This window comes from Mustela putorius, unplaced genomic scaffold, assembly GCF_011764305.1.
Source record: "Mustela putorius furo isolate JIRA1106 unplaced genomic scaffold, ASM1176430v1.1 tig00537350_pilon_pilon_pilon, whole genome shotgun sequence".
Taxonomy (NCBI): domain Eukaryota; kingdom Metazoa; phylum Chordata; class Mammalia; order Carnivora; family Mustelidae; genus Mustela; species Mustela putorius.
Window position 1 is genome coordinate 9506518 of NW_025422471.1, and position 27774 is coordinate 9534291.

Consider the following 27774-nt stretch of genomic DNA (forward strand, 5'->3'; position numbering starts at 1 on the left):
TTACCAGTATCCAAGGACCAGTCAATGTTCCAGATCTTTGAACGCTCTGGCTCACACTGATCTCTTCCTCTCCCAAACTCCTTTATTACCTTGGCTGCTTATTTGCCTTTATGATATGCTGCCTTATAGTGTTATTATATATGCATATAAATGAGGCAAATGTCACCAGGCCCTATCAGCCTTCAGTATACAAATGAGGCTTATAGCATACCCCTGTCCAGATGGCTCTTGTCATTTCTGGAAATTTTTGGTTTCTCAGATCTGCCCATAGCCAGTTCCTCATATTCTCTCCCATTGACCTTGACGCTTGCTACCCAGAAGCCACTTAGGGGAGGTGCTTTACTGCTGAGCCCCTTGTGAGAATATTGCTTATTCCTAGGTGCTCTCAAATTCATCCAATCTTGTGGTGCCAACGATCACTACAGCTTCTCATCTCACTGTGTTCCAAGGAGAAGTCCAGAGCTGACTCCTCTCCCAAATCCTCAATCTGACTTTATTCCCTTAGCCACCACACAGTAGTGTTTGGGCCCCAAATCTCGCAAAGTCGACCTGAAAGCAATTTCTTTAACTTCAGACTCTAAGGCCACTCTCTTAAAGAGAAATCTGCCATAAGGGAAATCACTTCCTTGAGTAGCCAACTTTCATTGTTTGCTTATTAGGCATCAGGCGCTGCACTAAGCACTTCAAATTTGATTCTTTTTTTCTCTTTTTTAAAAAAATTTATTTATTCTGAGAGAGAGAACATGCATGTGTGCACCTCTGAGCATGAGCAGGGGGAAGAGATGCCAAGGGAGAGAGAGACTCTCACACAGGCTCCATGCCCAGGGCAGAGTCCCTCCCAGGGCTTGATCTCACAGCCCTGAGTTCACGACCTGAGCCAAAATCAAGAGGCAGATGTTCAATTGACTGAGCCACGAAGGCACCCCAACATTGGATTCTTATAACCTAATAAGTGTTTAGTATTGTTTTCCTCATGTTAAAAATAATGACATTAGAGTTTAAGGTAATGTTACTTGCCCAGAGACTCACAAAGCTGATAAATGGTGGGTAAACATGGATTCTGAACCCAGCCAGAACTTTCTGTCCCCTGCCCTTCCTAGACAAATATTCAGCAAATTAAACTGTGGGTTGGACTAGAGGTGTCTGGAAGAACTGTTATCTGCCCACTCTCAAGGTTGAATTAACCATGACATCCCAAAGCATGTGTATTTAACAGCATTGGGCAAGCAATGCTCAGTTAGAATAGAAAATACAAAGTTTTCCTTAAACTTCGTATTCTGGGCTTTCAGGCAAGGTGGCTGACGTGGATAGTATCTGACATGGCTGAAGAGTTACCTAATATCATCGGTAAAACTCACAGCCATGGTCCCAGCAGGGAAATGATCTCCTATTGATAGAGTTTTGTAGAGCGGCCTGGAAAATCAATTGCGACCAAACCTTTGACTACGCTGATTTGGCAACCACACATAGCAATCGTAGTTGTGAATATCTAACCATGTTTCTTACAAATGTATGCCACCTTTATTTGCCAAAAATACTACATCCACCTTCTGATATGTATAACATAATGTGGTTTTTGAGAAACTTTCAGTAATACAAGTTTACCTATATTACGTTACCTTCAGTTGTGGTTCTTATGGAGTGTGAAAGGGTATTTGTCCCACTTGCTCAAACATCTATCATTTTTTCAAAGGCCATTAGGTGTTTGATCAAGGTTGCATAGCTGTTCTAGTATCGTCTTATAAGGAATTTTGTTAGCAACTGCAAATGAAGTGACAGGGGGTGCCTGGGTGGCCCAGTGGGTTAAGCCTCTGCCTTCGGCTCAGGTCATGATCCCAGGGCCCTGGGATGGAGCCCAGCATCGGGCTCTTTGCTCAGCAGGGACCCTGCTTCCCCCTCTCTCTCCGCTTGCCTCTCTGCCTACTTGTGATCTCTGCCAAATAAATAAATAAATTTTTAAAAAAGATTTTTTATTTTATTTATTTGACAGAGAGACATCACAAGTAGGCAGAGAAGCAGGCAGAGAGAGAGAGAGGAGGAAGCAGGCTCCCTGCTGAGCAGAGAGCCCGATGCGGGACTCGATCCCAGGACCCTGAGATCATGACCTGAGCCGAAGGCAGCGGCTTAACCCACTGAGCCACCCAGGCGCCCTAAATAAATAAATCTTAAAAAAAAAAAGAAAAAGAATGAAGTGACAGAATTTACTAATCAATTGATTGACTTACTAGGCTCCAGCGGAAATCTTGTCACTTTAAGTTAGAAACAATATACTTAGGGAATCTTATTAACTAGACTAAGATGGAAATTGTTATGTATATAAAAATAAATCCATCTTATGATGTACTATATGCTGGCTAACTGAACATAATAAAAAATAATTGTACTAGTTTTTTGTGTAACTTTTCATTTCATTTGATTAGAAGTCTCAGAGTATTTCAGAACCATTTGGTAATTTAGAAAAACAAAATTTTGAAATAAGATATGTTGAATTAGATGTTTTAAGTTTTATCAACTTTTCATGGGAGAGTTTTCCTTTATAAACAGGGCCTTTCTGGTCTCATTGATAAAACTGAACTGTTAAATTGGCTCAGGAAAAAAGAATAGATTTTTAGTACATATTTCCATTATACATTTAAAAAAATAGTTCTCCTTGTCTAATGAGCAATTATTAAAATCTGTGAGGTATAAAATATTTTAGATAGACAACCATATATTATAAAGATTAAAACACATGCAGTTAATCACTCTTATGTCTGTAACTTTTGGTTTTGCTCTGCGAAAGTGATTTATCAGAATTTCTATTTATTTTTTTTTAATTGGCAGATCCAAATGGAAATGATTATCTTGTATGAGATGCAACCTCACTGAGGGGGGGAAATAGCAAAATTTAATAAAGTAATGGTTAAATTTTAATTTATAATATATGCTTCATAGGCTCCAAACTTCTAGGAAGTGAAACCATGTTTTTGCCCTGGATATTCCTCCTGTTTAAAAATATGTAGCACTTTGGGGCACCTGGGTGGCTCAGATGGTTGGGTGTCTGCCTTCAGCTCAGGTCCTGGATCAAGCCCCACATTGGTCTCCTGGCTGGCTGAGTGGGAAGCCTGCTTCTCCTTTTCCCTCTGACTTTCCCCCTGCCTGTGTGCTCTCTCTGTGTCTCTTTCAAATGAATAAATAAAAAAGCCTTTAAAAAAATATATAGCATTTTGAAGGAGTGATTACACTGCTAAAACTTGATGAAAATAAACTGATTTCACATGGGGGTTGGTTTCTGACATTTGTTGGGTACAGGTCAGTTGGCATTAGAAGGTAATGTTTGTTGGTTTTATTTTTAAGAAAGGCCATCTTAAATTTGAGGGGAAAAAACTGTCAATTACAGAGGTTTACAGAAGATTTTGAAGTTTTAAGATACTATTTCGGATTATTGACTTTAAAAACTAGGGTGATGGTTTCAGTAATTACTTCACTAAGACCCCATGGCCAAACCAGTTTCTTACATGCAGCATCAAAGGAACAAATATTTGGCAATTCCCCATTTGTTAACAGGTGGCCTTTTCCTGTTAGTGACTCTTGAATGAAGTGTGACTAACATTCTTTCCTTTGCCCATTGCCCCAAGAATGATTCCCAGTGAAACTTCTTGGCTTTTGGCAATTTTCACTTGTAATATAACAACAAGCAAGCAAATACATAATATTTAATATGTTCCAGACATCTTTTCTAAGTGCTTTAAATGTGTTTATTCACTGAATCCTCATGACAACTCTGTGTAGTAGGAACATTTTTCATCTCCATCTTAGAGGTAAGGAAACTGAGACGCAGAGAAATTAAGTCACTTGACCAAGTGACATGAGACTGGCAAAGCAGGCTTTGATCCAGACAGCTGGCTTCCGGAGGCTATGCTTTCCCCACCACGCCGTACGGCACCTAGGCAGAACCAGAGGAAGTTTCCCAAATTGTAGAGTTGCACAATTCCTGGGAGCTGTCAGGAACCTGTATAGTGCATAATTCTGATAGTACTGTTCATACTTTTCAACCGTGTAACAAAGTGCTTGAAGGTATTCAAGAAGCAGACCTACACAAAACTCTAGAAAAAGAGCTGCTACCACTAAAAAGGGATGGTTGGCTTAAAATGAATGAATCCTTTCAAATTCTGTTATTTTACAGTTAATATTTTCCTGATCTTTTGGATAATGAGAGGGTTGTTATGGCAGAAAATTGGTGTTTTGTTGTATACTGTGTGTGTTTTCTGTCTTGAAGGAGATTGACCAAAAGTAAAAATACGCTGCCTCTTGATACCCTTAGTGAATCTAACATGGATGTCCTAAGCTGCTTTTGCTGGTGATGGCATCTGTACTCTGATTTGTTAAATCTTTTTTTTCTTCACTGGATTTGTACTCTATTCGTTTTAGGAACAGTAGAACCTTATTTGTTTGTTTTTGTCCCAGTCTTTTCAAACCATGGATCCTGTCCTAGAATGCCGATGGACTAACTAGCTTGAGAATATGGATGGGCTACAAAGAACTCTTACAGTCCCAGAATCAGTTACCACCTAGGGTCTGCTGAGTCTCCTTGAGGGTGTGCTGCTGGTAGAGTATTATGTAAAGCAAAGCTTCTTGCCTTTAACCTGCAAACACATCACCTGGGGAGCTTATTAACACTGCAGATTCTGGGATGCTGGAGTGGCTCATTTGGTTAAGCTCCTGCCTTGGGCTCAGGTCATGATCCTGGGGTCCTGAGATGGAACCCGCAATTGGGCTCTCTGCTCAGTGGCAAGCCTGCTTCTTCCTCTCCCTCGGCCTGCAGCTCCCCCTGCATGCACTCTCTCTCCACCAGATAAATAAATAAAATCTTAAAAACAAAACAAGCAAACAAAAAGAATAAAAAACAAAAACTGCAGATTCTGATTCAGTAGGTTTTAGGATGGGGCCTGAGACTCTGCATTTCTCACAAGCTCCCATGTGATACTGCCCCTGCTGCTACTGATCCCTGGACCACGTTGTGAGGACAAGGCTATCCAAAAAGGTATCTGTTGCTATAGAGGGCAAACGAATTTGACTAGGTGGCCTGTCTTGCCATTGTATTCCTGACTTTTGAAAAGACAGAATTTACTTAAGAATATTTATAAACCATTTTATCAGGAAGTTCACAGCAATCAGAAAGCTTGATCTTACTCAAATACAGATCTGATACTGTCACTCCCCTGCTAAAGCCCTTTAGTGGCTTCCCCCTGCTTACCAGGTGGGGACCCTGAGACATGAGCAATGCCTGTCGTGCTCTGGCTGTGGCTCATATGTCCCACGCTTTGTGTCCTGCTTCCTCCAGCTTAGCATGCACATTCTGGTCTAGGCTGTACATCCTAGATCTGCGTATTTATAACAGCAAAGTCCCTGGAGAAGTGTCTTGAGGAAAGAGGCAGCTACTGTTAATACCAAGGACCTTTCACTTGACCCATATCCCAAGTTGTTTTCTGCTGCAGAACCTCTGAAATGTTGTGGGATTCTATGCCTAGAATCTCTTTCCTCTCCATTTTCCTGGCAGCTGCGAATCATCTTTCAGCTCAAATATTACTTCCTAGGAAGTCACCTTTGGTCATTCTGTAAGGTCCCACTGTAATTCCTTTTGTAACACTTTCCATAGTTTTTAAGTGAATGGTTAATGGACACTATTGGGTACTTAATGTCTGTCTCAGCTGCTACAAGTTCCAGAAGGGCAGGGATGAGTCACCATTGTATACTGGGGCTTGGTCTAGTCCCCCACACTTCAGACTGATACTAAGCGTGTAGAACATGCTTCAAAAGCATCAATTGAATGAACAAATGGAAACCAGTTAAATTTCCATGAAACAGTTCTGTTTCATTCATTTTTAAATGGAGGGCTAATATTGACCTTCTACGTTCATTTTGAGGCTTAGGACAGTAAATATTTATAAAGTACCATTGTTTGGCACTTAGTAAGTACTTAGTTTGTATTCAGTTCTTTCCTTCTCTTATACTGGAAGCCTGGAAGAATATACCTGATGTATTTTTCTTCTCCCATCACTCCTCCTGTGGCCCAATTCAATGGTTTCTCCCTTAGCTTGTCAGTAACTCTGCCCTCTAAATGTACATTTAAACACCTTCTAGGAAGTGGGGCTTCTCCTTTGACACCTGTGTGTCTGAGAAGGTATTGCCCGAGCAGCTGTCAAGATGCTAGGGCATGAAGATGAGAACTGGGCCAAATAAATATTCCCAGGTTCTAAATACTATAACACTCTTTGAGAACCTTCACATGCTGATTGGGAGACTAGTAGCATGAATTTTGCTGTAATGCTTCTCCTACATAGAATCAAATTTAATCTGGCTTGACAGTGGCTGAAATATTTTATATTCTATCTCTTGATGACACCTAGAAAATGTCTAATTTAACTACAGGAACATGTGTCTTCTTTAGTAGTTAATGTGCTTCTAGTGTTAGCGTGCAAAATGATTGGGCATTATATTACAAGTGATACTATTATCATGAATTTATGTAGCATCTTTTTCCCCAACAACTCAAAGCGATTTAAAGTATTATTTCCTTTATGACCCTTGGATTATTAGGACCATTTTATAAATGATGAAACGTTGATAGAGAGAAATTGAATAAATTGCCCACTTGGTGTTTAAGAGGTCCTTGTTAGAAGAAAGAAGGGCCATTATTTTGTGACAGTATATCTATTGTTTTTAAATGAATTCTAAAATAAAAAACTCAGACTTTGTGAAGGTATTATTCTTAGAAATAAGAAGCAATGTTCTTCTGAATTAATTTCTGAAAATGTTTGGTTACTTGGTTTTATAAGTATGTTTTCCATTTGACTAATATTTAATGGGCCTCAACTAGGTACAAGGCACTGTTATCTGGAGAATACAATGATAAGTGTTACATGCCACATTGCGTTTTTATTTGGGGGAGTTAATTGCTGGGCGAAAATTGGAGAGGGCAGACCTTATAAAGTAAAGAAATAGAAAAAATTAGGTTAAGTTCAGCTGCTAATAAGTACCATGGAGTGCTTTTCTAAAACAGAGTGACTGAGGAAAGATTGACAGATTGGGTGATAGGCAGAGGCTGCCCTGAGGAGTGGACACTGACTCTACTTACAGGTTTTTTGGGAGTAGGTAGAGGATGTTTTTCAGTATTAGATATTTGAAATATATGTACACTTTCTTCCAATATTCTGGAATAGGAGCCAGCAAACCTTTTTACCAAGGGCCAGATAGTAAATATTTTAGGCTTTGTAGACTGTGGCATCTCTGTCACAACTACCAAACTCTACCACTGGGGCATACAAAAGGTTACAGGCCACCATAAGCAAAGGAACTTGGCTTTATAGGGGAGGAACTAGTTTTCGTCAGCCATCTTAGGGTTCCTGATTGTATTTCAAAATTTAACTGACAAACACACATTAACAGGAGAAAAAGCGTAGAAATTTATTTAATTCAAGTTTTACATGACACAGGAGCCTTCATAAGGACATGAAGATCCAAAGAAACAATTTAACTGGGATATTTTTATGTCAGATTTGTTTAAGGAAGAGCAGACAGTCATGGAGAAACATGATAGGTCATGTTTATACTTTATACTCTTGTAGAAAGTAAATGTAGTAAGTTGGGGGAAGCTTAGCAAGACCTACTTGTTAGGATCCTTCATAGTGTCCTTGGACTTGGGAGATAAGAATGCTCCTATCCTCCCGGTATAGAGAGGGCACCTGTCACATGTAGATTTTATGAGCTGTTTCGGGAGCAAAGATCAGGGGGAAGGTCCGAGTGACCTTTCTGCTTCTGCTGTTTTCTCACATTCCCTCAGCCTCAAATAGTCAGTATGTTGAGTATTATATTTGAGGTAGCATGTCTGATTCCCATCAGCTGTATTCCAATGAAGGTTTATTTACTCAAGCTGAAATTTGAATTGCACATAATTTTGTGTGTCACAAAGGATATCCTACTTCTGATTTTTTTTTAACCATTTAAAAATGTGAAAACCATTCTTAGCTTGTGAGCTGTACAAAAGCAGGCATTGGTCTAGATTTGTTGCCTGAGCTTGCCAACCCTTGTTCTAGAATGTTGTGCGGCACCCAAGCTCCCACGGTGACTTCCTCACCTCTCTGCACTGTAGTCATTTGGAGAGGAGACCTGCATATAGCATTAGCATGGCACTTTTAACTTCTCTCCCAAGGTCTGGGTAGACATTTCCACTGGGGAGATAGGCTTGGTATCACCTACAGAAGGAATTGCCCTTCAAAATAGCTTTAACTGGGTTTGACAATATATGGACATCTAGGGACCTTGTGTATCAGGGAGCTCAGAATTATCCCTTACTACCAAGGGCTGCCACCTACAGAATTGGACCAATTAGTCCACCTATGCTTAGAGGTCATCAGATCCTGCCCAAAGTATCAGGGTCTTTTCTTGGTGCAACTTGCTTAAAGGGCGATTACCCATTTAAGAGTGAAGAGTGATTAAAAAAAAAAAAAAGTGAAGAGTGATAAGATGTTAACAAGGCCAAACCTTACTTAAATAAACCAGGTGTTTATAACTTGGAGAAGAAAAGCCTAGAGGAGGCAAGAGAGCTAGCCTCATATGTTTTAAATATTCATGTGAGAAGAAAAAAAAGTAGGCTGTCCAAGTAAGTTAAAAGGATATGGATTTTGGTTGTCACTCTGTCAGTCAGAAAACTTGAATTTTCATCCCTAATTGTACTTGAGAAAATTATTTACAACTCTCTGCTTCTTTTCTTTATCTACTAAAGAGATAGAGTCGATTTCTCTAGTCCTTTCTGATAACAGTGTTCTATATGTTTCTTAAAAATGCCAGCTTGGTAACTTGAGCTGCCCAGCAGAGGGACGGGCTGCCTGGTTGGTAGTGGGAATCCTACCACTGAGAGTATTCAAAAAGAGGGAGGTCACAGTTGTCACAGATACTAGAGGACTTTTTATTCATTCACTCAACAAATGTTTACTCATTTGTTGACCAAATATTTACTGAATTCTCTGTAAGGGGCCTGCCAGCCATATAATTTCATTGTGTTTCTTAATCAGTTAGAACTTGGTATGTATCTGTGGGTTAAGAATCAGTTTTGTTGTTGTTGTTGTTTTTGTTTTATAAAAATATTTTTATTTATTTATTTATTTGACAGACAGAGATCACAAGTAGGCAGAGAGGCTGGCAGAGAGAAAGGAAGGGAAGCAGGCTCCCTGCTGAACAGAGAGCCCGATGCGGGGCTCGATCCCAGGACCCTGGGATCATGACCTGAGCCGAAGGCAGAGGCGTTAACCCACTGAGCCACCCAGGCACCCCAAGAATCAGTTTTTGAAGACCTGTTTTGGCTGTGCTTTGTTATCCTTGCCAATGTCCAACTGGTAAGAATCCTTCTCTGCTCCAAAATGATTCAGTTGAGTTAAAATTAAATTCAATTTTGGTGACAGGATTTCTTTTCAAATTGGCAATCTCCTTACGCAGCGTAACCCTTTGTACTTCTACCTTGCTTCCTTTTTCCATTGGTACTGCTCACTTTCATTTGCAAACCTAAAGGGCTTGAAGTTAATTTAAGAGTGTATTTGTAAACATTAGTGCCAGGATTTCTAGATTCAGTTTTATAGAATAGTAGTCCTGCTAGATGTAATACTAAAAAGGATTTTATGGTAAAAAATGCTTAAAAAAAAAAACACTATATACTAAAATCCCTTCTTGGTGAGGCACAGGGCTCATGAATAATTAAAGGCTCTGAGAAATCCTGCAGAAAACCAAAGTGTTTAATATTGAAGCTAGCACTTCCAGAACGTACGCACTGCTAACCATTAACATCCCATGAAATGCACTTTGGAGAAAGTCTTACCTTGTGAAAAGCATAGAGAAGAACTCTAGAAGATAGATAAAGATAAAACTCTTTTGCAGAGGTTTGCCTATCTACACTTACAAATTTGTAGATATTGCAAAATAATTTTTTAAATTTATTTATTTGTTAGAGCACAAGTGTGGGGTTGGGGTGTGGAAGGCAGAGGGAGAAGCAGGCTCCCTGCTGTGCAAGGAGCCTGATGTGGGCCTCCATCCCAGGACCCTGGGATCATGACCTGAGTTGAAGGCAGGAGTTTAACCAACTAAGCCACATACGTGTCCCAATTTTGTGTGTTTAAAAATTATGTGGGGGATGCCAGATGGCTCAGTCGATTAAACGTCTGACTGACTTAGGTCATGATCTCAGGGTCCTGGGATCCAGTCTCACATTGGGCTCCTTGCTCAGTGGGGAGCCTGATTCTCCCTCTGCCTGCCTCTCCTTCTGCTTGTGCTCTCTCCCTCTCTCTCTATTTGATAAATAAATAAATAATAAATAAATAAAACACACAAAACTGCCTGTGCTTCTCATGTAAAGATTATCAGTTTTCAAGGAGTTGGAGTCCATTGTCTAATTTTAAATCTCTAGTGAATGTAGCTATTCTTTTGATGACTTAGAGAGTACTTTCCTATTTTATTATTACATGTCAGTCTCTTTAAGATTTAGTTTCTTCACATGTTTAAAAAAAATGGAGGGGCACCTGGGTGGCTCATTGGGTTAGGCCACTGCCTTCAGCTCATGTCATGATCTCAGGGTCCTGGGATCGAGTCCCGCATCGGGCTCTCTGCTTGGCGGGGAGCCTGCTTCCCTCTCTCTCTGCCTGCCTCTCTGTCTACTGTGATCTCTCTCTGTCAAATAAATAAATAAAATCTTTTAAAAAAATGGAGATAATATCCAATTTGTAGAGTTTTTGTGAGGATTTAAATAAATAGGTGAATGTATGCAAAACACTGAACCTAGAGGCAATGCCGTGGTGAATATTCAACGAAGACGTTTCTCCCATCTCTCTGCAATCGTAGCCCTGAATTTGGGACTGTGGATAATCAAAAGAGGTAGAAATCTGATGTTTAGTTTCCTTGGGTACTGAGGAAAATAGCACAGAATAAGTCAGACAAGCTTTAAATTGCTTAGAGCATTTTAGAACATAAAGCAGGAAGATAAGTCCCAGGAAAAACTTGGGAAAGAAGATCTCTGTAAAATAATAATTTTTTTTTTCTGGTCTTTGTAGTTTAAGACCCATTTCACAAGACTTTTTCTTTAAGATTTTGAGTTTTGCCAAAGGAAGAACAGTTTGAAGGGGGAAAAGTAATAATCAAGCCGTGTTTAATCAAAAACTTCTAAATAAATGGAAGGTCTTTGTATCTATTGTTACCTTTTATACAACAGACTTCAAGCTAATATTCAGGTCAGGTTTCAATTTTCATTTTTGTTAATTTTCGTAGTGAATTAGGCTGTGACATTCAAATTTACTGCTTCTTTAAAGCAATTTTCATATGATAATCCACCCCTGTGGAGTGCATCTCGGGTATTAACTTACCTGCCTGGTGTTTTAGGTTTTATATGCTCCATTTTCTCTTCCTGTACTTTCTCTCTAATACCTGTGTCTAAAGTGAGTCTTTGAGCCTCCTCCCTTTGGTTAGGGATGCTCGTTAGAGCCTGGTTAATTCAACAACCCTCAGCTCATGGCACTCTCTGCAACAACATTGCTGCCAAATCCATTTTAGTGACTCAGCAGGAGCTTGTCATTAACAGCATTTTTGTAGAAAGTAAAAATTAAGCCGTCTTGGAAAGCAAGTGCTAAGTATACCACGTATGTGTAAATCTCTGGTAACAATAAACATAGTCTCCTGGTGGGTTTGTGGTGGAGCTGCTTGCCTGATACCACCCTTCCCTTGAAGCCCTAATGAGTTCGGTTCTCCATCATGTCTGCTGTGAAAAGGGCCCTTCAGTGTTACTGAAAAGGCAATCTGTTTTCAAATCTTATATTTGTTTATAGAATGTATAAGACATTTGATAGATAAAGGAGAGGCAGATGGAATTCAAAATAGCAGCTTTATTATTGGTAAAACCTGGGTCAGAAAATATGGCTTTAAATATGGCTTGCCTACACTGATCTCCAGAGTTAAGTTGATCCTTCTGTCCCTCCAACTGCTCTAGCTGCCCCCTACCACCAACAGAGCTGAAAGCCCTGGGATTCCCTTGCAATAGCAGAACCAGCCCTAATAGACCAACAGAGAGGAGAACAGACCAGGGAGTGCAACAGACCGGAGGTCCGGTGGGCCCCAAGCTCACCACTGAGAAGAGACCCCACTCCTTCCTTACCTTGAGGTGTGGAGAAAGACAGGAGTGTGACTCCTATTAAAGGGGAAAACAATACGGAGTACAGGCCTTGGTTAGTTGTAGACCTGATGGGAAAATACCTCTTGAGTAAAATTATTGATTGAGGGAGATGAGGCTAAATGGCCAACATTTGTCCTAACAATGGATACTTTATGTAGATCTACAACTCATTGATTTTTATGTCTTTCATGACTGAAGATTCTATAAAAACACACCTGGAGGATTTTACATCAAATAAGCAAGAGTCTGGTCCAGAAGGCAGGGGGAAAGGGAAACGGAAAGGGCTAGATCTACATGTGGAGGACAAGGGAAGGGACTACCTTAAAAAGAAGGCAAAAATCATAGAACTCTAGCTGAGTCTTCTTGAAAGGAATGGGAGATAGAAGAATAAAAGAGAACACAGAGGAAAATTCCTGTAGTATGAGAAATTCACAGTCTAAGGAAAACCAAGGTTTGTGCATGAGCGCCTCACAAAGGTACTGGTCTTCACCTGGTTTCCAGGGCACAGACCTTAGAAACATCTAAAGTCCGCTGAGGCTCACTCTTCATTCAGACCTTCTTAGACAGTGGGTGAAGTTCGACTTAGAAATTGCATTAGAATATTGGAGGTAATAGAAAATGGTAAGTCTGGATTTGTGAGGCATGGTTTATGGAGGACTTTAACCAACTGAGCCACCCAGGCACCCCTATGGAGGACTTTAAAAGGTAGCCAGTAGAGTTAGATTTAATGCATATTCTGGGGATTGTTTTGATTAAACTAAAAGGTAAAAACAAACACAAACGAACAAAAAAACCCTAAACTGTAATTAATAGTATTGGGAAAAGGGAAGGCATGCAGTTGGAAAAAAATATATATATATATCAACATTTGAGAGGCACCAGGGGGCCAACTCAGTTAGAACAGCATACAACTCTTGATCTCAGGGTTATGAGTTTGAGGCCCATGTAGGGTGTAAAGATTACTTAAATAAATAGAACTGTAAAAAAAAATCAACATTTGATTCACTAAAAAAATCAACATTTGATTTCATTATGGAAATGGAGTTAAGGGGAGAGACATATTTAATTTATAATATCTTACAACTCAGAGAAGGAGTACAAATTTCTTTTTCTTTTTTTTTTTTTAAGAGATTTTATCCATTTATTTGACAGAGAGATCACAAGTAGCAGAGAGGCAGGCAGAGAGAGAGGAGGAAGCAGGCTCCCTGCTGAGCAGAGAGCCGGACACGGGGCTTGATCCAGGATCCTGAGATCATGACCTGAGCTGAAGGCAGAGGCCTTAACCCACTGAGCCACCCAGGCACCCAGGAGTACAAATTTCTAAGGCAAGGAACCTGGAGATGAAAAGACAATGGTAGGGTGTTAGTTAGAAATAGAGACTACCGCAAGAAGCATGAAAGGGACAGGTTAGATCTAGAGGTGATAAATTTACAAACTTCACAAAAGTGGTATTCGAAATCAAAAGATAGCAGAATAGCTGAGCTAGGTGTGAAGCAGGAAGGTTCAATGAAGGCTAAGGCCAAGGTTCTGGGGGAGCCTCCACGGGCTGATGCCACTTCTCCCTTACTACTGTTTCTATAAATAGTTTTATTTACAGCCTTGACCCTGCATTCGCATAGTATCTATGACTGGTTGTATGTTATGACAGCAGAGTTGAGCAGCTGAGACAGAGACCAAATGGCTTACAAAACCTCAGATATTTACCATCTGGTCCTTTATAGAAAAAGCTTGCCAACCTGGTTCAAGAGGATCAAAGAGAAAGAGCTATAGAAAAGATGAGGCACCATGAGACCAGGAGAGCATAGCCATGAGGAAGTCAAGAGAGAAGAGGGTTTCAGGAGAGGGTAACTAGAAAAGATACAGTATTATGAGGAGGATGAAATTGGGGGGGAAAAAACCTTTGAATATTGTGATAAGGAGGTAAATGTCATCCCCCAAAAATCCAATTTTGAGATGGACCAAAACCCAACAAAAAATACTCAACAGATTTCTTTCTCTTTCTCCCTTCTGCTTTTTTTGTTTCCTTTGTTGGGATGAAAACCTTAGCTCCAGGTCCTGGGAAGATGGCTCTAGACAAGTTGCACATTCAGAGAAAGTCTAATAGTAATGATATGGACTAAGATAGTGTGTGTGGAATTGTAGAATGTTCTCAGAAGTTGAAGGATGTTGCATGAAGACAGCAAATTACCACAGGCCGAATGTCTGGTTTGGACCAAGTACTCCTCATTCAGAGGTTCCTGTTAAAAAAAAAAAAAAAGGCAAAGCAGACTTTGAGATGTTGGAGATTCTATTTTAATGTAAACAGCACAGGCAAATCCTTACTCCCTTTGTGATCTTGGGGGCAAGTCACTTCATTTGTTTCAACTTCACTGTGTTGTTCCGATGATCCTGTAAAACTGGGATCATCGGCACTCGTTCCGTGGAGTACTGTGAAGATGACACGAGGTCTGTAAAGCAGTTCATGTGATGTTTGGCATACAGAAAGTACTTTGTGAATAGTAGCTTTGCTTTCAGAGCTGGTATAAACCTCTTTTTCTAAACTCAGATATAAAAGACCTATCAAAATCCCCTATTGTCTGCAAATCAGTGTTATGAAAATTCTGGGTCCCATCCTTCCAGGCTGGCAGAACACTTAATGCCCTTCTTAGGGCTCATACCCCAGTCCCAGGGTGGTGCTGAGGTCCCTGTGAGGCTTTATTGGTCATCAGTTACCCAGGCACCTCGTTGAGTTGCAGCCATCAGGTGGGGCTTGGGATCTCCAAGGAGACCGAGAGGCTGTGTCAGGATGCTGGCTTCCCTCAGGGCCCCACACCGACCAGCCTCCCTGGCCACTGGTACTTGCCGACCCAGGGGCTTTGCTTTCCAGTCCCAGAGCATCTCCTCTTTCAGAAGACACACACTATTCTACTTTGGCATCATACAGTGGTGCCAATATTTTACTTTTTCGGCCTGCAAAAAAATGGCTATTTCACGTAGTTCAAATAATGATTTGAAAGGTTTAGTTTTCTTTCCTTCCTTTTTCTTTCTTTCTTTCTTTCTTTCTTTTTTTTTTTTTTTTAAATCTAGGAAGGCAACTGACTTCAATGTCTATTTGTGCTTTATCAATAGCAAAACCCTCTGTGGCAAAGAAACAGAAACAGACTACTTTATTTCAGGGCAAAGGAAAACAGAGAAAAATTTAAAAATAATCATATTTCATTGAAGCATCTTGACACATTTATATGGTAATAACAATAATGATTATTTTTATTGTAATTATTGCTCATATCCCACCCCCTTTCTCCAACTGTATCCTCTCTGCACGGTTCACTTCACGGAGCCTATAGATTATTCATGCTGTGTTGATTGACTAGCTTTGTCTCCCACCTCCTGCACACCTGGCACACTTCAGCTGTGTCACCCTGCCGGCAGCTACCTGCCTGCTCGTCATTCCACTAACCCTTCTGTGTTGCTGGGAAGTACCCGCTCCTCAGACCTGTCACGCTGATAAACTTCTACTCCTTAAAGACTGAACCGATACAGGCTCTCCTCTGTGTTCTCTGAAAAAATTTAAAGCATCATCTTCTATATTTTTGCAGTGCCTTATTCTCAAGCCATTTAGACTTAAGGTGATTGAATAAGTTGTCAGCTAAACTCAGACACTTAAAAGAAGTTGCTAGCAGTAATTATGCCAGAACAACAGACATAAACCAGGAGCGCCCAGAGAAAACCAGAGTGTATGGTCACCCTACTTCTCCTTACCTTGCAGTCCCCCCTCCCCTTCCCTCCACAAACATATACATCTACACGGTCAGTAACTCCCTGGAAGGCATAGGCCTCAGCATCTAGGATAATATGACGGCTGACTCATTAACTGATTAATTAAACCATGGGGATTTTGTTGGAGGAGAACATTCTAGACTAGTGAAATAGCATAAATGAACAAAAGGAGATGGGAGGGAACATTTATGAGGAAGAGCAAGTAAACCAATCTGTGTGGAACAGATATTTGGGGATTGGAATATAATTGGGGAAAAATATTGTGCCAACTCTTTGTTGTCAGGCTAAGGAATTTCAGGGGAAGGTTTACACATGGGGGAATGACAGAAAGGATAGCTGACAGTTGTATGTCAGAGGAATTTGAGGGAGAGAATGACAGAGAACCGCTGAAACTTTTTGAATAAAAAAGATGGAAATATGAATGCCTAGATGAGGACTCTTTGTCTCTTAACCTTTTATGCTTTAGACTGCCAGCGCTAGAAACACAAATTAGCCTGGTTTAACAATTTAGGGGAATGTATCAGCTCAGTTAACACAAATACATAGGCATTGCTGGATCCAGGTTTTCAGGGTCATATCATATCATCAGGGATAGTCTATCTCTTGGTTCTACTTCTTACTGTGTTGCATTCATTTTCAGTCAGGTCCTCCCCAGAATCCCCATCAGTAACTTCCAGTCTACTTTCTACCACCTTAGCAACTCCGTGGAGATGGAATGCCACTTCACCAATAGGCCTAGCAAAAATTCAGAGGAGGGTTCTCTAGATCCTGAAAATCAAATCACAGAGGTAAAATTATCCACAGGAGATATAAAAGTCATAAGCTTTCAAATGAGCATGGAGAAGAACTGTACTCATTCCAAAATGATGTAGATTCTATTTATTCAAGATACTTAAAACATAAGACACAAGATATGTTTATTTATTTGCTCCACTTTAATTCCAGCATAGTTAACATACAGTGTTATATGTTATCTTTAATCCAATAAATATTTTTACATATTATGATATTGGCATATCATGCTAATAGTCCAAACAAAATAGAAATTATTATTTCACCTTTCCAGTCCAACCTATAAATACAATCGTGTAGGGACTTATGATTACTTGTCTTTGAGGAAGTCATAATGGAGCCAGATGAGGGCTGAAAAGGCAATTAAGGTGGCTCTGTCTTTGTGGGAATTCCTTAAATAGTTTTACTAAGGAACCAATTGGTAAATCGCCGTGACAGAATCTATGGGTAAATCGCCATAACAGAAACATTTATAAATTTATTGTAGATTTATTTGTAAATTTATTTGTAAACATTGGTAAACCTATTTTATTTATTTGTAAAACTATAGCATAATTCTGGGAAGATTGTAACTGAATTTTCATGAAATGTATGTTCTGAATAAAGGGTACAATAATGTTCAGAACACAAATCCAAAAGAGAGATACAGATTGAACTGGATTTACACAGGTTTTGGAAAACAAAAGAATATGTGTAGAATAATTCTATTTGGTGATCAAGTTATATATACATATATTCATTTATGTATATCTGTATTTAATATAAATGAAACACTGCATCACAGGCTATCACTTGTTGATGGGTTTTGGCACAATTTTAATTTTCTTAGTTGTCTTTTTTTGTTCGTTTTCTAATTTCTAGAATGAATGTATATTAATTTTTAATGACAAAAGGAATAAAAATTTTTAAGAGAAAGAGAATTTTGACCTAAAGGTAAGCTAGCTTTGCCTTTTGAAATGATGTCATCGTGGCCCTTCTCAAAATTTCCCCCCTACAGATAGCATAAGTATCTCAACAACAATATTGAAAGAATGTGTCATTTCTCTTATATGTAAATATTAATCAAATACAGCTTTACTGCTTTATGCTTGGGTAAGTGATAAGTATTTATTTATTTTTGAGAGAGAGACAGGGAGAGGGAGAGAAAATCTTTTTGTTTTTTTTAAAGATTTTATTTATTTATTTGACAGACAGAGATCACAAGTAGGCAGAGAGGCAAGCAAAGAGAGAGGAGGTGGGGAAGCAGGCTCCCTGCCAAGCAGAGAGCACGATGTGGGGCTTGGGACCCTGGGATCACGACCCAAGCCGAAGGCAGAGGCTTTAACCCACTGAGCCACCCAGGTGCCCCAGGGAGAGAGAATCTTAAGTAGGCTCCACACTCAGTGCAGAGCCTGATGAGAGGCCCAGTCTCACTACCCAGAGATCATGACCTGAGCCAAAATCAAGAGTCGGACACTTAACTGACTGAGTCACTCAGGTGCCCCAAGTGATAAGAATTTACTCACATTCACTGATACCTATCTGACTAAATCAGTTTTTTTTTTCCCAAGAACGTATCTTTCAAGAACAAGCTTGTGATACAGACAATAGTCTGAATCAAGAATCCAGCTTGATAGAAACCATCTTTAAAGTACTGTACCATTGCAATTTTTCTCCACAAACATTTGGAAATGTTTTTGTGAACTACATGGAAGAAGAACAATTATGGGACTTTCTATATAATATCCCAGGTATGAGAAATTTACTATTTGCAGAAGTGTTTTATAGATAATTAAATAAAACTTTAAAGATGTTTTGAAGATTTTATTGATGTCACATTTGCTGAGTCTGTTGTAAAAGTTTCTCTTACATTTGTTTTTCAGTATAAACATTTCTTTGAGAATCATTAACCGTTAGGTCCTATCAAAATATAGTATACCTGGGACAAGATGAAGGGAAGATTGGGGTGAGGGGGAATTATGTAATACAGATTTTCTTTTTAAATTATTATTAGAAAGTGTCCTCACAAAATTTTAATTTAATATCTACCATAGATTAAGTTTTGTTATTGAACATAAAATATTTTGAAAAAATATTTTGTGATTCTTAGATGTGTTTATTCAACAGATAGGCAAAACCACTGGTCAATTTTCTTTAAATGTGAAAGGCATTTATTATTATGACCATAGTGGCTCTGTCTCTACAAAGCCAGTACGTTCTGTTGTTCCTTTGGGGACCATATGTTTTTCCATTTGTATTGTTCTTCTGCCTACAACTAGAATGGATGATAAAGCCAGAGCAGGTTGCGTTTCTGAATAGAAAGTGTTCCTGGGTTTCCCCATCTTCTGGGCCAGGTGGAAAGGTGCTTACATTATTTTATACTTAATATCCTGACTTTAATTCTACATAATATCTTGGGAAAACAAAGAATGAAAACTTAGTAGTTAGTCCATTAACTATTTACATCATTTACATTTGGCTGTCGGCCTATAAACTGTTTTATATACTGTTTTGGAAACTGCATTTCCATAAATTATTTCCTGGGACCCATATAAAAAATCTAACTTGTTCATATTCATGGTTTTGTTCTTCCTGGACTTTTTCACTATCCTCTAGACGTTACTTGAGTATCTTTTTAGCTAGTTTAAAGTCATTATGTTACATCTTCTCTTCGTCATTATCCCTGAAAAATAGCAATAGATAACTTTTTGTAATGATTTTAAAAACCTGAATCTAATTCTTAATGGCTGTGTAATAATTATCTCCTTTTAAAGTTTTATCTCCTAGTTTCCATGTATTTCTTATGTCTACCTCTTTACCCAAAGGAGGGACAGTTTTCAGGTTAGAAAGACTTAGTTACTTCTGATGTAGACTTTATGGAAATGAAAGAAAAATAACCTTGAAAGCTCTTCCACCCCTATTGTTTTTAGTTATTCAGGTAAATTGAGAGCCGAATTCTCTCTTAGGAATAAAAAGAATTGGTGACCCACATGCTTCAACCATTATTTATTCTTCAACTCTTAAGCTCTTGAACCATTTTGATTCTTAGCACAAAACTGTACTAAAAATGACCTAGAAGATACCAGTGGCCTTTAGGTGCTGCCCCCAGAAAGCAAAAATGCTACTCATTCCTAGTTAGTCTTCTTTTCATCTACACTTTGAGCAAACCCTTCTCCACAAGGTCAGACAAGTCTCTTAAAACAGGTATGACACTTATTAATACAGTCCAAACTGTGTGGGGTATTTCAAAGGACCAGAAATTCAAATTTGTGAAGTGTCCTTGATCTTTGTTTAAATTGTTTCTTTGTAAATATTAAATATTCTCTGGATCTTAAAATATTTTTTGGAACTAAGACCCTACAGCAGTCATGAGGGACTCAACTTTTGTACACTTATGTATAAGATATACACATAAGTGAATACTTATAGGTATTATTTCAAACTTTCTGTTAGATGAGCTATGAGTAAGAAAAATTAAAGTTTTTCTGTGAAGTATCCATTTATTCTCTACAAAACCTGGACCATCACTGAGTATTTTGTGAGACTCCTGGAGCTGACTCTCCACGGAGAACAGAGCCCAGTGCGGGGCTCCACAGGGGCTTGATCCTAGGACTCTGAGGTTAGGACCTGAGCTGAAATCAAGAGTCCCTCAACAGACTGAGCCACCCAGGCATCCCAGCAGGATGGTGGTTTTAACAATGGATTGAGTCATGTGAGAAATATCACCTCAGGGCACCTGACTGACTCACAAAAGCATGCAACTCTTGACCTCAGTGTTGTGAATTTGAGCACCACTTGGGTATAGAGATTATTTAAGTAAGTAAATGTTAAAAAAAAAAAAAAGAAGAAGAAGAAGAAGAAAAAAGAAAAAGAAAGAAATATCACCTCAAAATTTGAGGGAAAAAACATATAAGTACTTTTCTGTATTGATTCAAGTAATTATCCCAAGACTTGCTGTCATATTAAAAAACAAGTAAAATTTTATTGCATTTATCACACAAGTAATATATAGTCATGGTGGGTAATATATATAATCAGAAAGAATGCAGAATGGCTGACAAAAGGACAGAAGGGAGGGAGGATATGAAAGAAGCAAAAGTAAACGGAAAAAAGGGAAGGAAGAGGAAAATATCTGAAATCCCATCTGTCACTGAACCTCATTATTAACGTTGTAGAGTATATCCTTTAACTCGTGCGTGTGTGTGTGTGTGTGTGTGTGTTTAAAATAAATAGCATGTCATGCTTTTCCTAACCTGCCTTTATTTATTTTTTTAGTGAATAATATATGGGTTTGTTGTGTAGATGTAGGTATTTAAACAAATAACCAATTATTGGACATTCAGATTATTTTCAATTTTCTTTTATATCTTTTACATGATTATAATTAATTTCTTAGGTGAAGTCCTAGAGACAGAATTAAGTGGGTTAGCAGGTAAGTAAAATGTTAAAGTGTTGATATTGTTGCCAAGTTGTCATCTAAGAAGGTCATACCATTTATATTCCTACCATTAGAGTTCCAAACCACAAACAGATATTGTTATTCACTGTTATTTTAATTGCTGTTTTCTTTATTACTAAGAAGAAACTTTTTTCCCCTAATGTTTATGGACTGCTTATTAATTATTTGATTTCAAGGTTAAAAGAAGCTCTCCTTTTCTATAGCTTTGAATTAGATTACTGAGAAACTGAATTCCCAGTTGAATAACACACAAAATATTGCCAGGTTCTGCTAACTATAATATGCTGTCTGATTTTAAAGTCTCAACGTGCATGGAGTCCGAGCTAGAGGTCATCCGATGCTTGAGATTGGCACTGACCGATGCTGTCAAGGACATTGTACAGCAGATAATATTTGTGATGAGCTCTGGGAGGAACTATGAGACCAACTTCAACAAGCACAGTGTTCCTGATTGTTTGCGTGAGAGCATTCCCAAGGAATGGAATTATATTCCACAAGAAGCTAAAAGGAAGGAATCAAGCAAAGGTATCTTTCTTTCTCTTTCTTTCTTTTCTTTCTTTCTTTCTTAAACATATCTGTGAGGACAATTTTCCAGGATTTGAACTCAAGTAAAATTCTAAAAATTTTAAGATTTGTAAGCTGTATTAGTCCCTTTTCCACCGTATCTATATATTTGGGACCTATAAATTTTCTTTCTTTCTTTCTTTCTTTTTTTTTTTTTTTTACTGTGAGCCTTATGACCAAGGAAACTAGAAATGAAAATGACTCAAATGGTTATCATCTTTACCAAATCAGAATTTTCTGTGATATCTTATGGTAATATTTATATTCATGGATTATTCAATGATTGTGAGTAACCTTAAATCTACTAAGTAATCTAAAATTTATACTTTCAAGAATATTGCTCTGATGTTCAATGTAATATTTTTCCTCAAAGTTTTTTCCACTGTATCCACCAATTACTACTTTCTTTTCTCTTGTTAACAGACCTACTTGTGTAGCGTTTAGGTAAAAAAATAATACCCCATTTAGTAACTACATGTTTTGACAGAGTATTTTCCCCCAATATCTACAGTTCTGAATCTAGTGCATTGTTCCTATTAGGGCCTATGCCTCTAAGTATATTTTAGAACCATCAGTTCACATTACTCTTTTCTTTAATTTTTTTTAAAGATTTATTTATTGGGACACTGGGTGACTCAGTTACTTAAGCGTCTGCCTTCAGCTCAGATGATGATCCTAGGACCTGGGATCCAGTCCCTAGTTGGGCTCCCCGCTCACGGGTGAGCCTGCTCCTCCCTCTCCCTCTCCTGCTGTGCTCTCTCACTCTCTGTCAAATAAATAAATAAAATCTTAAAAAAAAAAGATTTAATTTATTTATTTTAGAGAGTGGGGAGGTGGAGCAGAGGGAGAGAATCCTCAAGGAGACTCCCTGCTGAGCGGGACCTGGGGCTCGATTTCAGAACCCTGAGATCATGGCCTGATCTGAAACCAAGAGTCAGATGCTCAATAGACTGAACCACCCAAGTGCCCCTCATTTATTTTATTAAGACCTCTCCTCTTACACGGTTTCTTTGTACCTATGTGTTTCTGTGTTAAGATTCCTTGGAATGTATATTATGTAACCATGTTAATGAATCTTCTTTAGGATTTTTAAAATAATACTTTTTCCTTTGTATTTATCTTTAAAGAAGAATATTTTTCATTAATTTAAGGAAACTCAATGGTAAAATATTCTAACTGAACCTACTAAAGTCAATCGAAGGGACTAGTCTTTCATTCTTCTCCATGGAGATCCTAACTAATGTGGCTTTTATCCAACAACCTTATATTACCAACTCAAATCAATTATCTATCTGTGACCTTTCACAGTAATACTTTAATTCTGTCCAAGCCCTATTAAACTGCCTTTGAATCCAGTAAAGCCATTTAATTGAAATTGGAAAATGTCAGCTTTTCATTACTTAAGTTCTTCCTTGTCTGAGTTGTTGCCATCTCTCCTCCATTCTAGCTTTTAGATATGTCATAGATTTTGAGCAATTCAGGAGGCATAATCTATAGCTAACTTTTATTGCATGAGTAGCACTATTTTGTTTGTGGCTTTCAAGTCATTCCATTCATGAAAAATTTTGCTTTGTACAGGTGTTCTAGAATTCTTCCATAATCTTTCAAAGAACCTCAGGTTCAAAAAATGTGCATATGCTAATGAAAGAGTAGGCTTTCCTGGTCATCACCCCCCCATAATGGCCTCACAGACCAAGGGAGAGTTGCAGTGACAATCTTCATATGAAATTTTAGTAAAGTTTCATTTCTTCCTTTCTTCTCATTTATCAAAGAATTATCTTGTACATCCCCGGGGTGTTTGCATCCATTTAGAACCAGTTACTAGTCTTTGAGCACCAAGAGGAGGTATCTACTTTAGAGTTTATAGTTAACCTCAACTGAAATGCTTGGCATATAGTGTTAACTCACTTAATAAATATCAATTGAACAGGGAAGGGACTTAATGTCTTGCCTATAAATATTTTCTGTTTTGCATACGGTGGTGGTGATAAAGGTTGAACACTGTCAGTCTAACAGAGGGTAGAGAGATGGAGAACCATGGTATTCTCCTATTGTCATATCCACCTGGAGTGTGCAAAATGGTTTATGCAGTCACTTTCCTCCATTATTTTCTTTGTCTGTATTTATAATGTAAAAATGATGATGATCTGATCAGATTTGGTTAAAAAAAAGACTTTAGAAAAGGAAATATATGGGAAAACCATTTGAAATATGACTTCCCATACATTATTGTTAAACAAGAATCCCTCTTAGGTACATATCGTGCCTTGAGATACTAGCTAAAGGTGGTTGGAAATCATCTTGATTAGCAAAAGATTTCAAAACTAAGTATCCAAAACATGAAGACAAACTTCTGTAATTGTTTTCAAGGATGTTTTAAGTCAAGTGATAGTTAATGGAGTACTTTATAGTATTTGTCTAAGCAATGATAAATGATTAGAGTCATTTTTTTGTTTTTGGTGGTGGTTTGTTTTTTTGGTTTTTTTTTTTTTTTTTAGATTCTAACTTATTAAAAAACAAATAGTCACTAGCTTAAGGGAATATTTGTCCTTCCTGAAATGGTGAAAATGAGAGAACACAGAAAACACTCTGGTGACAAACTGAAATGCATTTTTGTATTACTTTGTCAGTAAATACTGTTACATAGAAAATAGTGAGGATTTAAGGAAATAAATATGACAATAAATCATACAATGTAAGAGATTTACCAAAGAGTTGAATGAAAGTTCAGATGCTTTTGCTACAGCTCTGCTTAGGTATTTGCTCCCTTATGTTTCAAAGAACAGATATACCCAAAGTAGTTGTTTTGTTTCATTGACAGCAATTTCTTTTAAAGATTTTATTTATTTAAATAAATAAATAAAGAGAGAGAGAGAGAGCTCATAAGCAGGGGAACAGCAGGCAGAGGGAGAAGCTGACTCCCATCGAGCGGGGAGCCTGATGCGGAGCTTGATCCCAGGACCCTGAAATCATGACCTGACCCGGAGGCAGCTGCTGATCTGACTGAGCCACCCAGGCATCCCTCATTGACAGCAATTAAATGAAAGATATACCAGAGAAATTTTTGTGGCTGAATATTACTTTTTACTTATTTTAGGTTTTTGAGTTTTTATTTTTAAGTAATCTCTAATACCCTTTGTAGGGCTGGAACTTACAACACCAAGATTAAGAGTTGCATTAGGCCAGCCAGCTAGCCTCCCCAATATATTATTAATTTTTAAGATTTTATTATTTATTTATTTGACAGAGAGAGATCACAAGTAGGCAGAGAGGCAGGCAGAGAGAGAGAGGAGGAAGCAGGCTCTCCCCACTGAGTAGAGAGCCCGATGCGGGGCTCGATCCCAGAATCCTGGGATCGGGACCCGAGCTGAAGGCAGAGGCTTTCACCCCCTAAGCCACCGCATCAGTCTCTCTACTCAGTGGGGAGAGCCTGCTTCCTCCTCTCTCTCTCTGCCTGCCTCTCTGCCTACTTGTGATCTCTCTCTGTCAAATAAATAAATAAAATCTTTTAAAAATAAATAAATAAATGAAAATAATGCTTTATGGGGGAACTGTTGGAGTAATTATTTTAAATGAGTGGATTCTGGAGAGGAAAGAGAAAAAAATGTATTCATGATATCATTTGCATGCAGATTGTTGGGAGAGAAACTGATGGCAGAAATATACAAAATGGTATCAGAAGTTATTAAGATAGTTCATTTTATAAAAACCAGAAATATTTTTATAAAAAGCAGTATCACCAATAAAAATATCCTATCTACACACTTCAGAACCTAGAAATAGAATTTTCTAACATAACTGAAAATATTCCAAATAAGAGTTTCAGTGATTCCTGAATGTGTTTCTTAAAAATACAAAAATGAAATATTTTTCTTTTTGTTTTCAAGAATAACCATTGACATTATGATTAATGAATATTTAGCAGTCAATGTCACCAATAGCTTTTGCCTATTTGATGATTGATATTGAAAAGCAAGTGCCATGATTTCACAAGCACAGTTATTGATACACTTGTTACAGTATGGATCTACATTGGTTCATGTAGTAGATTTTTCACCTAAGAGAGCCAGTAAAATCAAGTAGGGAAACAAACCAAACTTAGAACCTGTCCTTTGAATCACTGTATCAAAATGTTAAGCCCAGATTTTAAAAATAATAAAGCATATTAAATGACATTATCCTCAGTCAAGAAATTATTATGGACGTCTTATACCATTAATAAATAACATTTTAAAAGTGACTTTAAGATATTATTTTGTCTTTACTTCATTCATTGTAAATTTCCTTTCTGCATGTTTTATAATCACAAAATATATTATTAACAACCAGTGGTTCTTGTCTAGGAAGAAAGAAATGATAAATACATAAATATTCATATCACATTGCATCCATCCTAAGACATACATTTTTTCACACTTTGTCAGCTCTGAAATTGGCCCTTCTAACATGTAACATATATATGCCTTAGATAGAAGCCAGAATATTTAAATAAGGACAGAAGAATTAATGTGTGGCGTTCTTAAAAGATCCCTTCCTGGAGTATTGTTAACATCATCACAGACTCCCACAGAATCCCTATGATTTGGGTTTATTCATTTGTTATTAGTCCAAAGGTTCTGATTGGAATCGGCCTTAAGCTTTAATAAGGTATGGGGATCTGAGTATCTGGAGTCCTCAGATTTTCTAAAATATCAGTAGAAGTGCAGGTGTGAAGAGAATTGGTAATCTTTATCTGATATCTTCTTAGATTGTCAAATGTTTCCTTGGTATCTGCAGTTAAACTCTCTTTTGAATAAACAGAACACAAGATAAAATCTTTTAAGTCAACACCTGCGAGTAGAATAGGGAATAAATGACACAAACATGTGAAGAACAATAAACATTTAAAATCATTTAAGAACACAGGGAAGAATGGTCACAAAGGAGTTTCTTAATTTGTTTTATCTCTATTTCAAGCTTACTCATTTGGATAAAAAGAAAACATTTATCAGGGAACTATTCTTTACCAAGTACTGAATTAGGTGTTCTTGAATCTATTATTTTACTGAACACAATAATCTTATGAGATCTTTCAAATATATGTTGGGCCCACTTTAACAGACTTATGAAGATGGTTCCAGTTCATTTTTATCATGATTCTTAAGTTGTCATGAATTTCTGTGGAGTCACCAGACAAGACATGTTTTCCAAGAGCTTTGTAATTTTTTAGAGCTGAGTGACTTCTTTAAATGTCACAAACATCTTGAAAAATCTTTCACATTGTTTTAGTATTTTTGTTTAGCAAAAGCAGTAAAGAATGTTTTACTGAAGAACTCAAAGCTACCTTCTTTTAGCTTGTCACTCAATTTAATTTTTCAAATGCTGTTATGTATACAGTGGATTAAAACACCGCGCCTGGCTTTGTGGGATAATCAAAGATCGATGGGGTGGTTTTCCATGCTCTTGAGGAGCTTTTTGTCTGTTTGAAAAGACAACTCATGAAGACATAAATAACATAAACGATAATAGATGATAATGCAAAAGGTGACAGCATGGCATTATTACAGACCTAATTACCAAAGTGGTCATGCAGATAGGACATTCAAATAAATTCGTAGGAGGAGAGGACTTTGAACCAAGAGTTGAAAAAAATGGGTGACCCATGGAAACAGAGGGCATTTCATGTGAGAGTAATGAGATATGCAGAAGCCTAAAAGCAGCGAGGATAAAAATAAAGATAAGGTTTACAGAAACTGGCTGAGGCCGGACTGTGGAATGTTTTGACAGCAACACTCCAGAGACTGATCTCATAACAGTGGGAGCAGCTCAAACAACCATGGCTGAGAAATTAGATAACACACTTTATGGTATGTTAATTTGGCTTCATGACACAAGAGAGAGGCTGGGCATGGTCCAGAGCAGGGAGATGAGTTAGGAGAGCAATGCAGCAGTCCAGGTACCTTTTGTAAGGAGGGTTTTCCATAGGTCAGTAGCCATGTTTCAGTGAGGTGAAACTGTATGTCAGAGATGAAGGGGGGGAAGGAGGATTTATCAA

General features: G+C 38.0%; 1 protein-coding gene across 4 annotated transcripts in view; it reads left to right on the plus strand.

Annotated features, from left to right (window-relative positions):
- KIAA0825 (KIAA0825 ortholog) overlaps window positions 1–27774 on the plus strand; it is a 410770-nt gene that overhangs the window by 163909 nt on the left and 219087 nt on the right. For all 4 annotated transcript variants that reach the window (XM_004769904.3, XM_045074529.1, XM_013044496.2 and 1 more), the window contains 2 exons: window positions 18289–18468; window positions 21477–21701. In XM_004769904.3, coding sequence (XP_004769961.1) covers window positions 18289–18468; window positions 21477–21701 — 405 coding nt within the window. The remainder of the gene's footprint in view (window positions 1–18288; window positions 18469–21476; window positions 21702–27774) is intronic.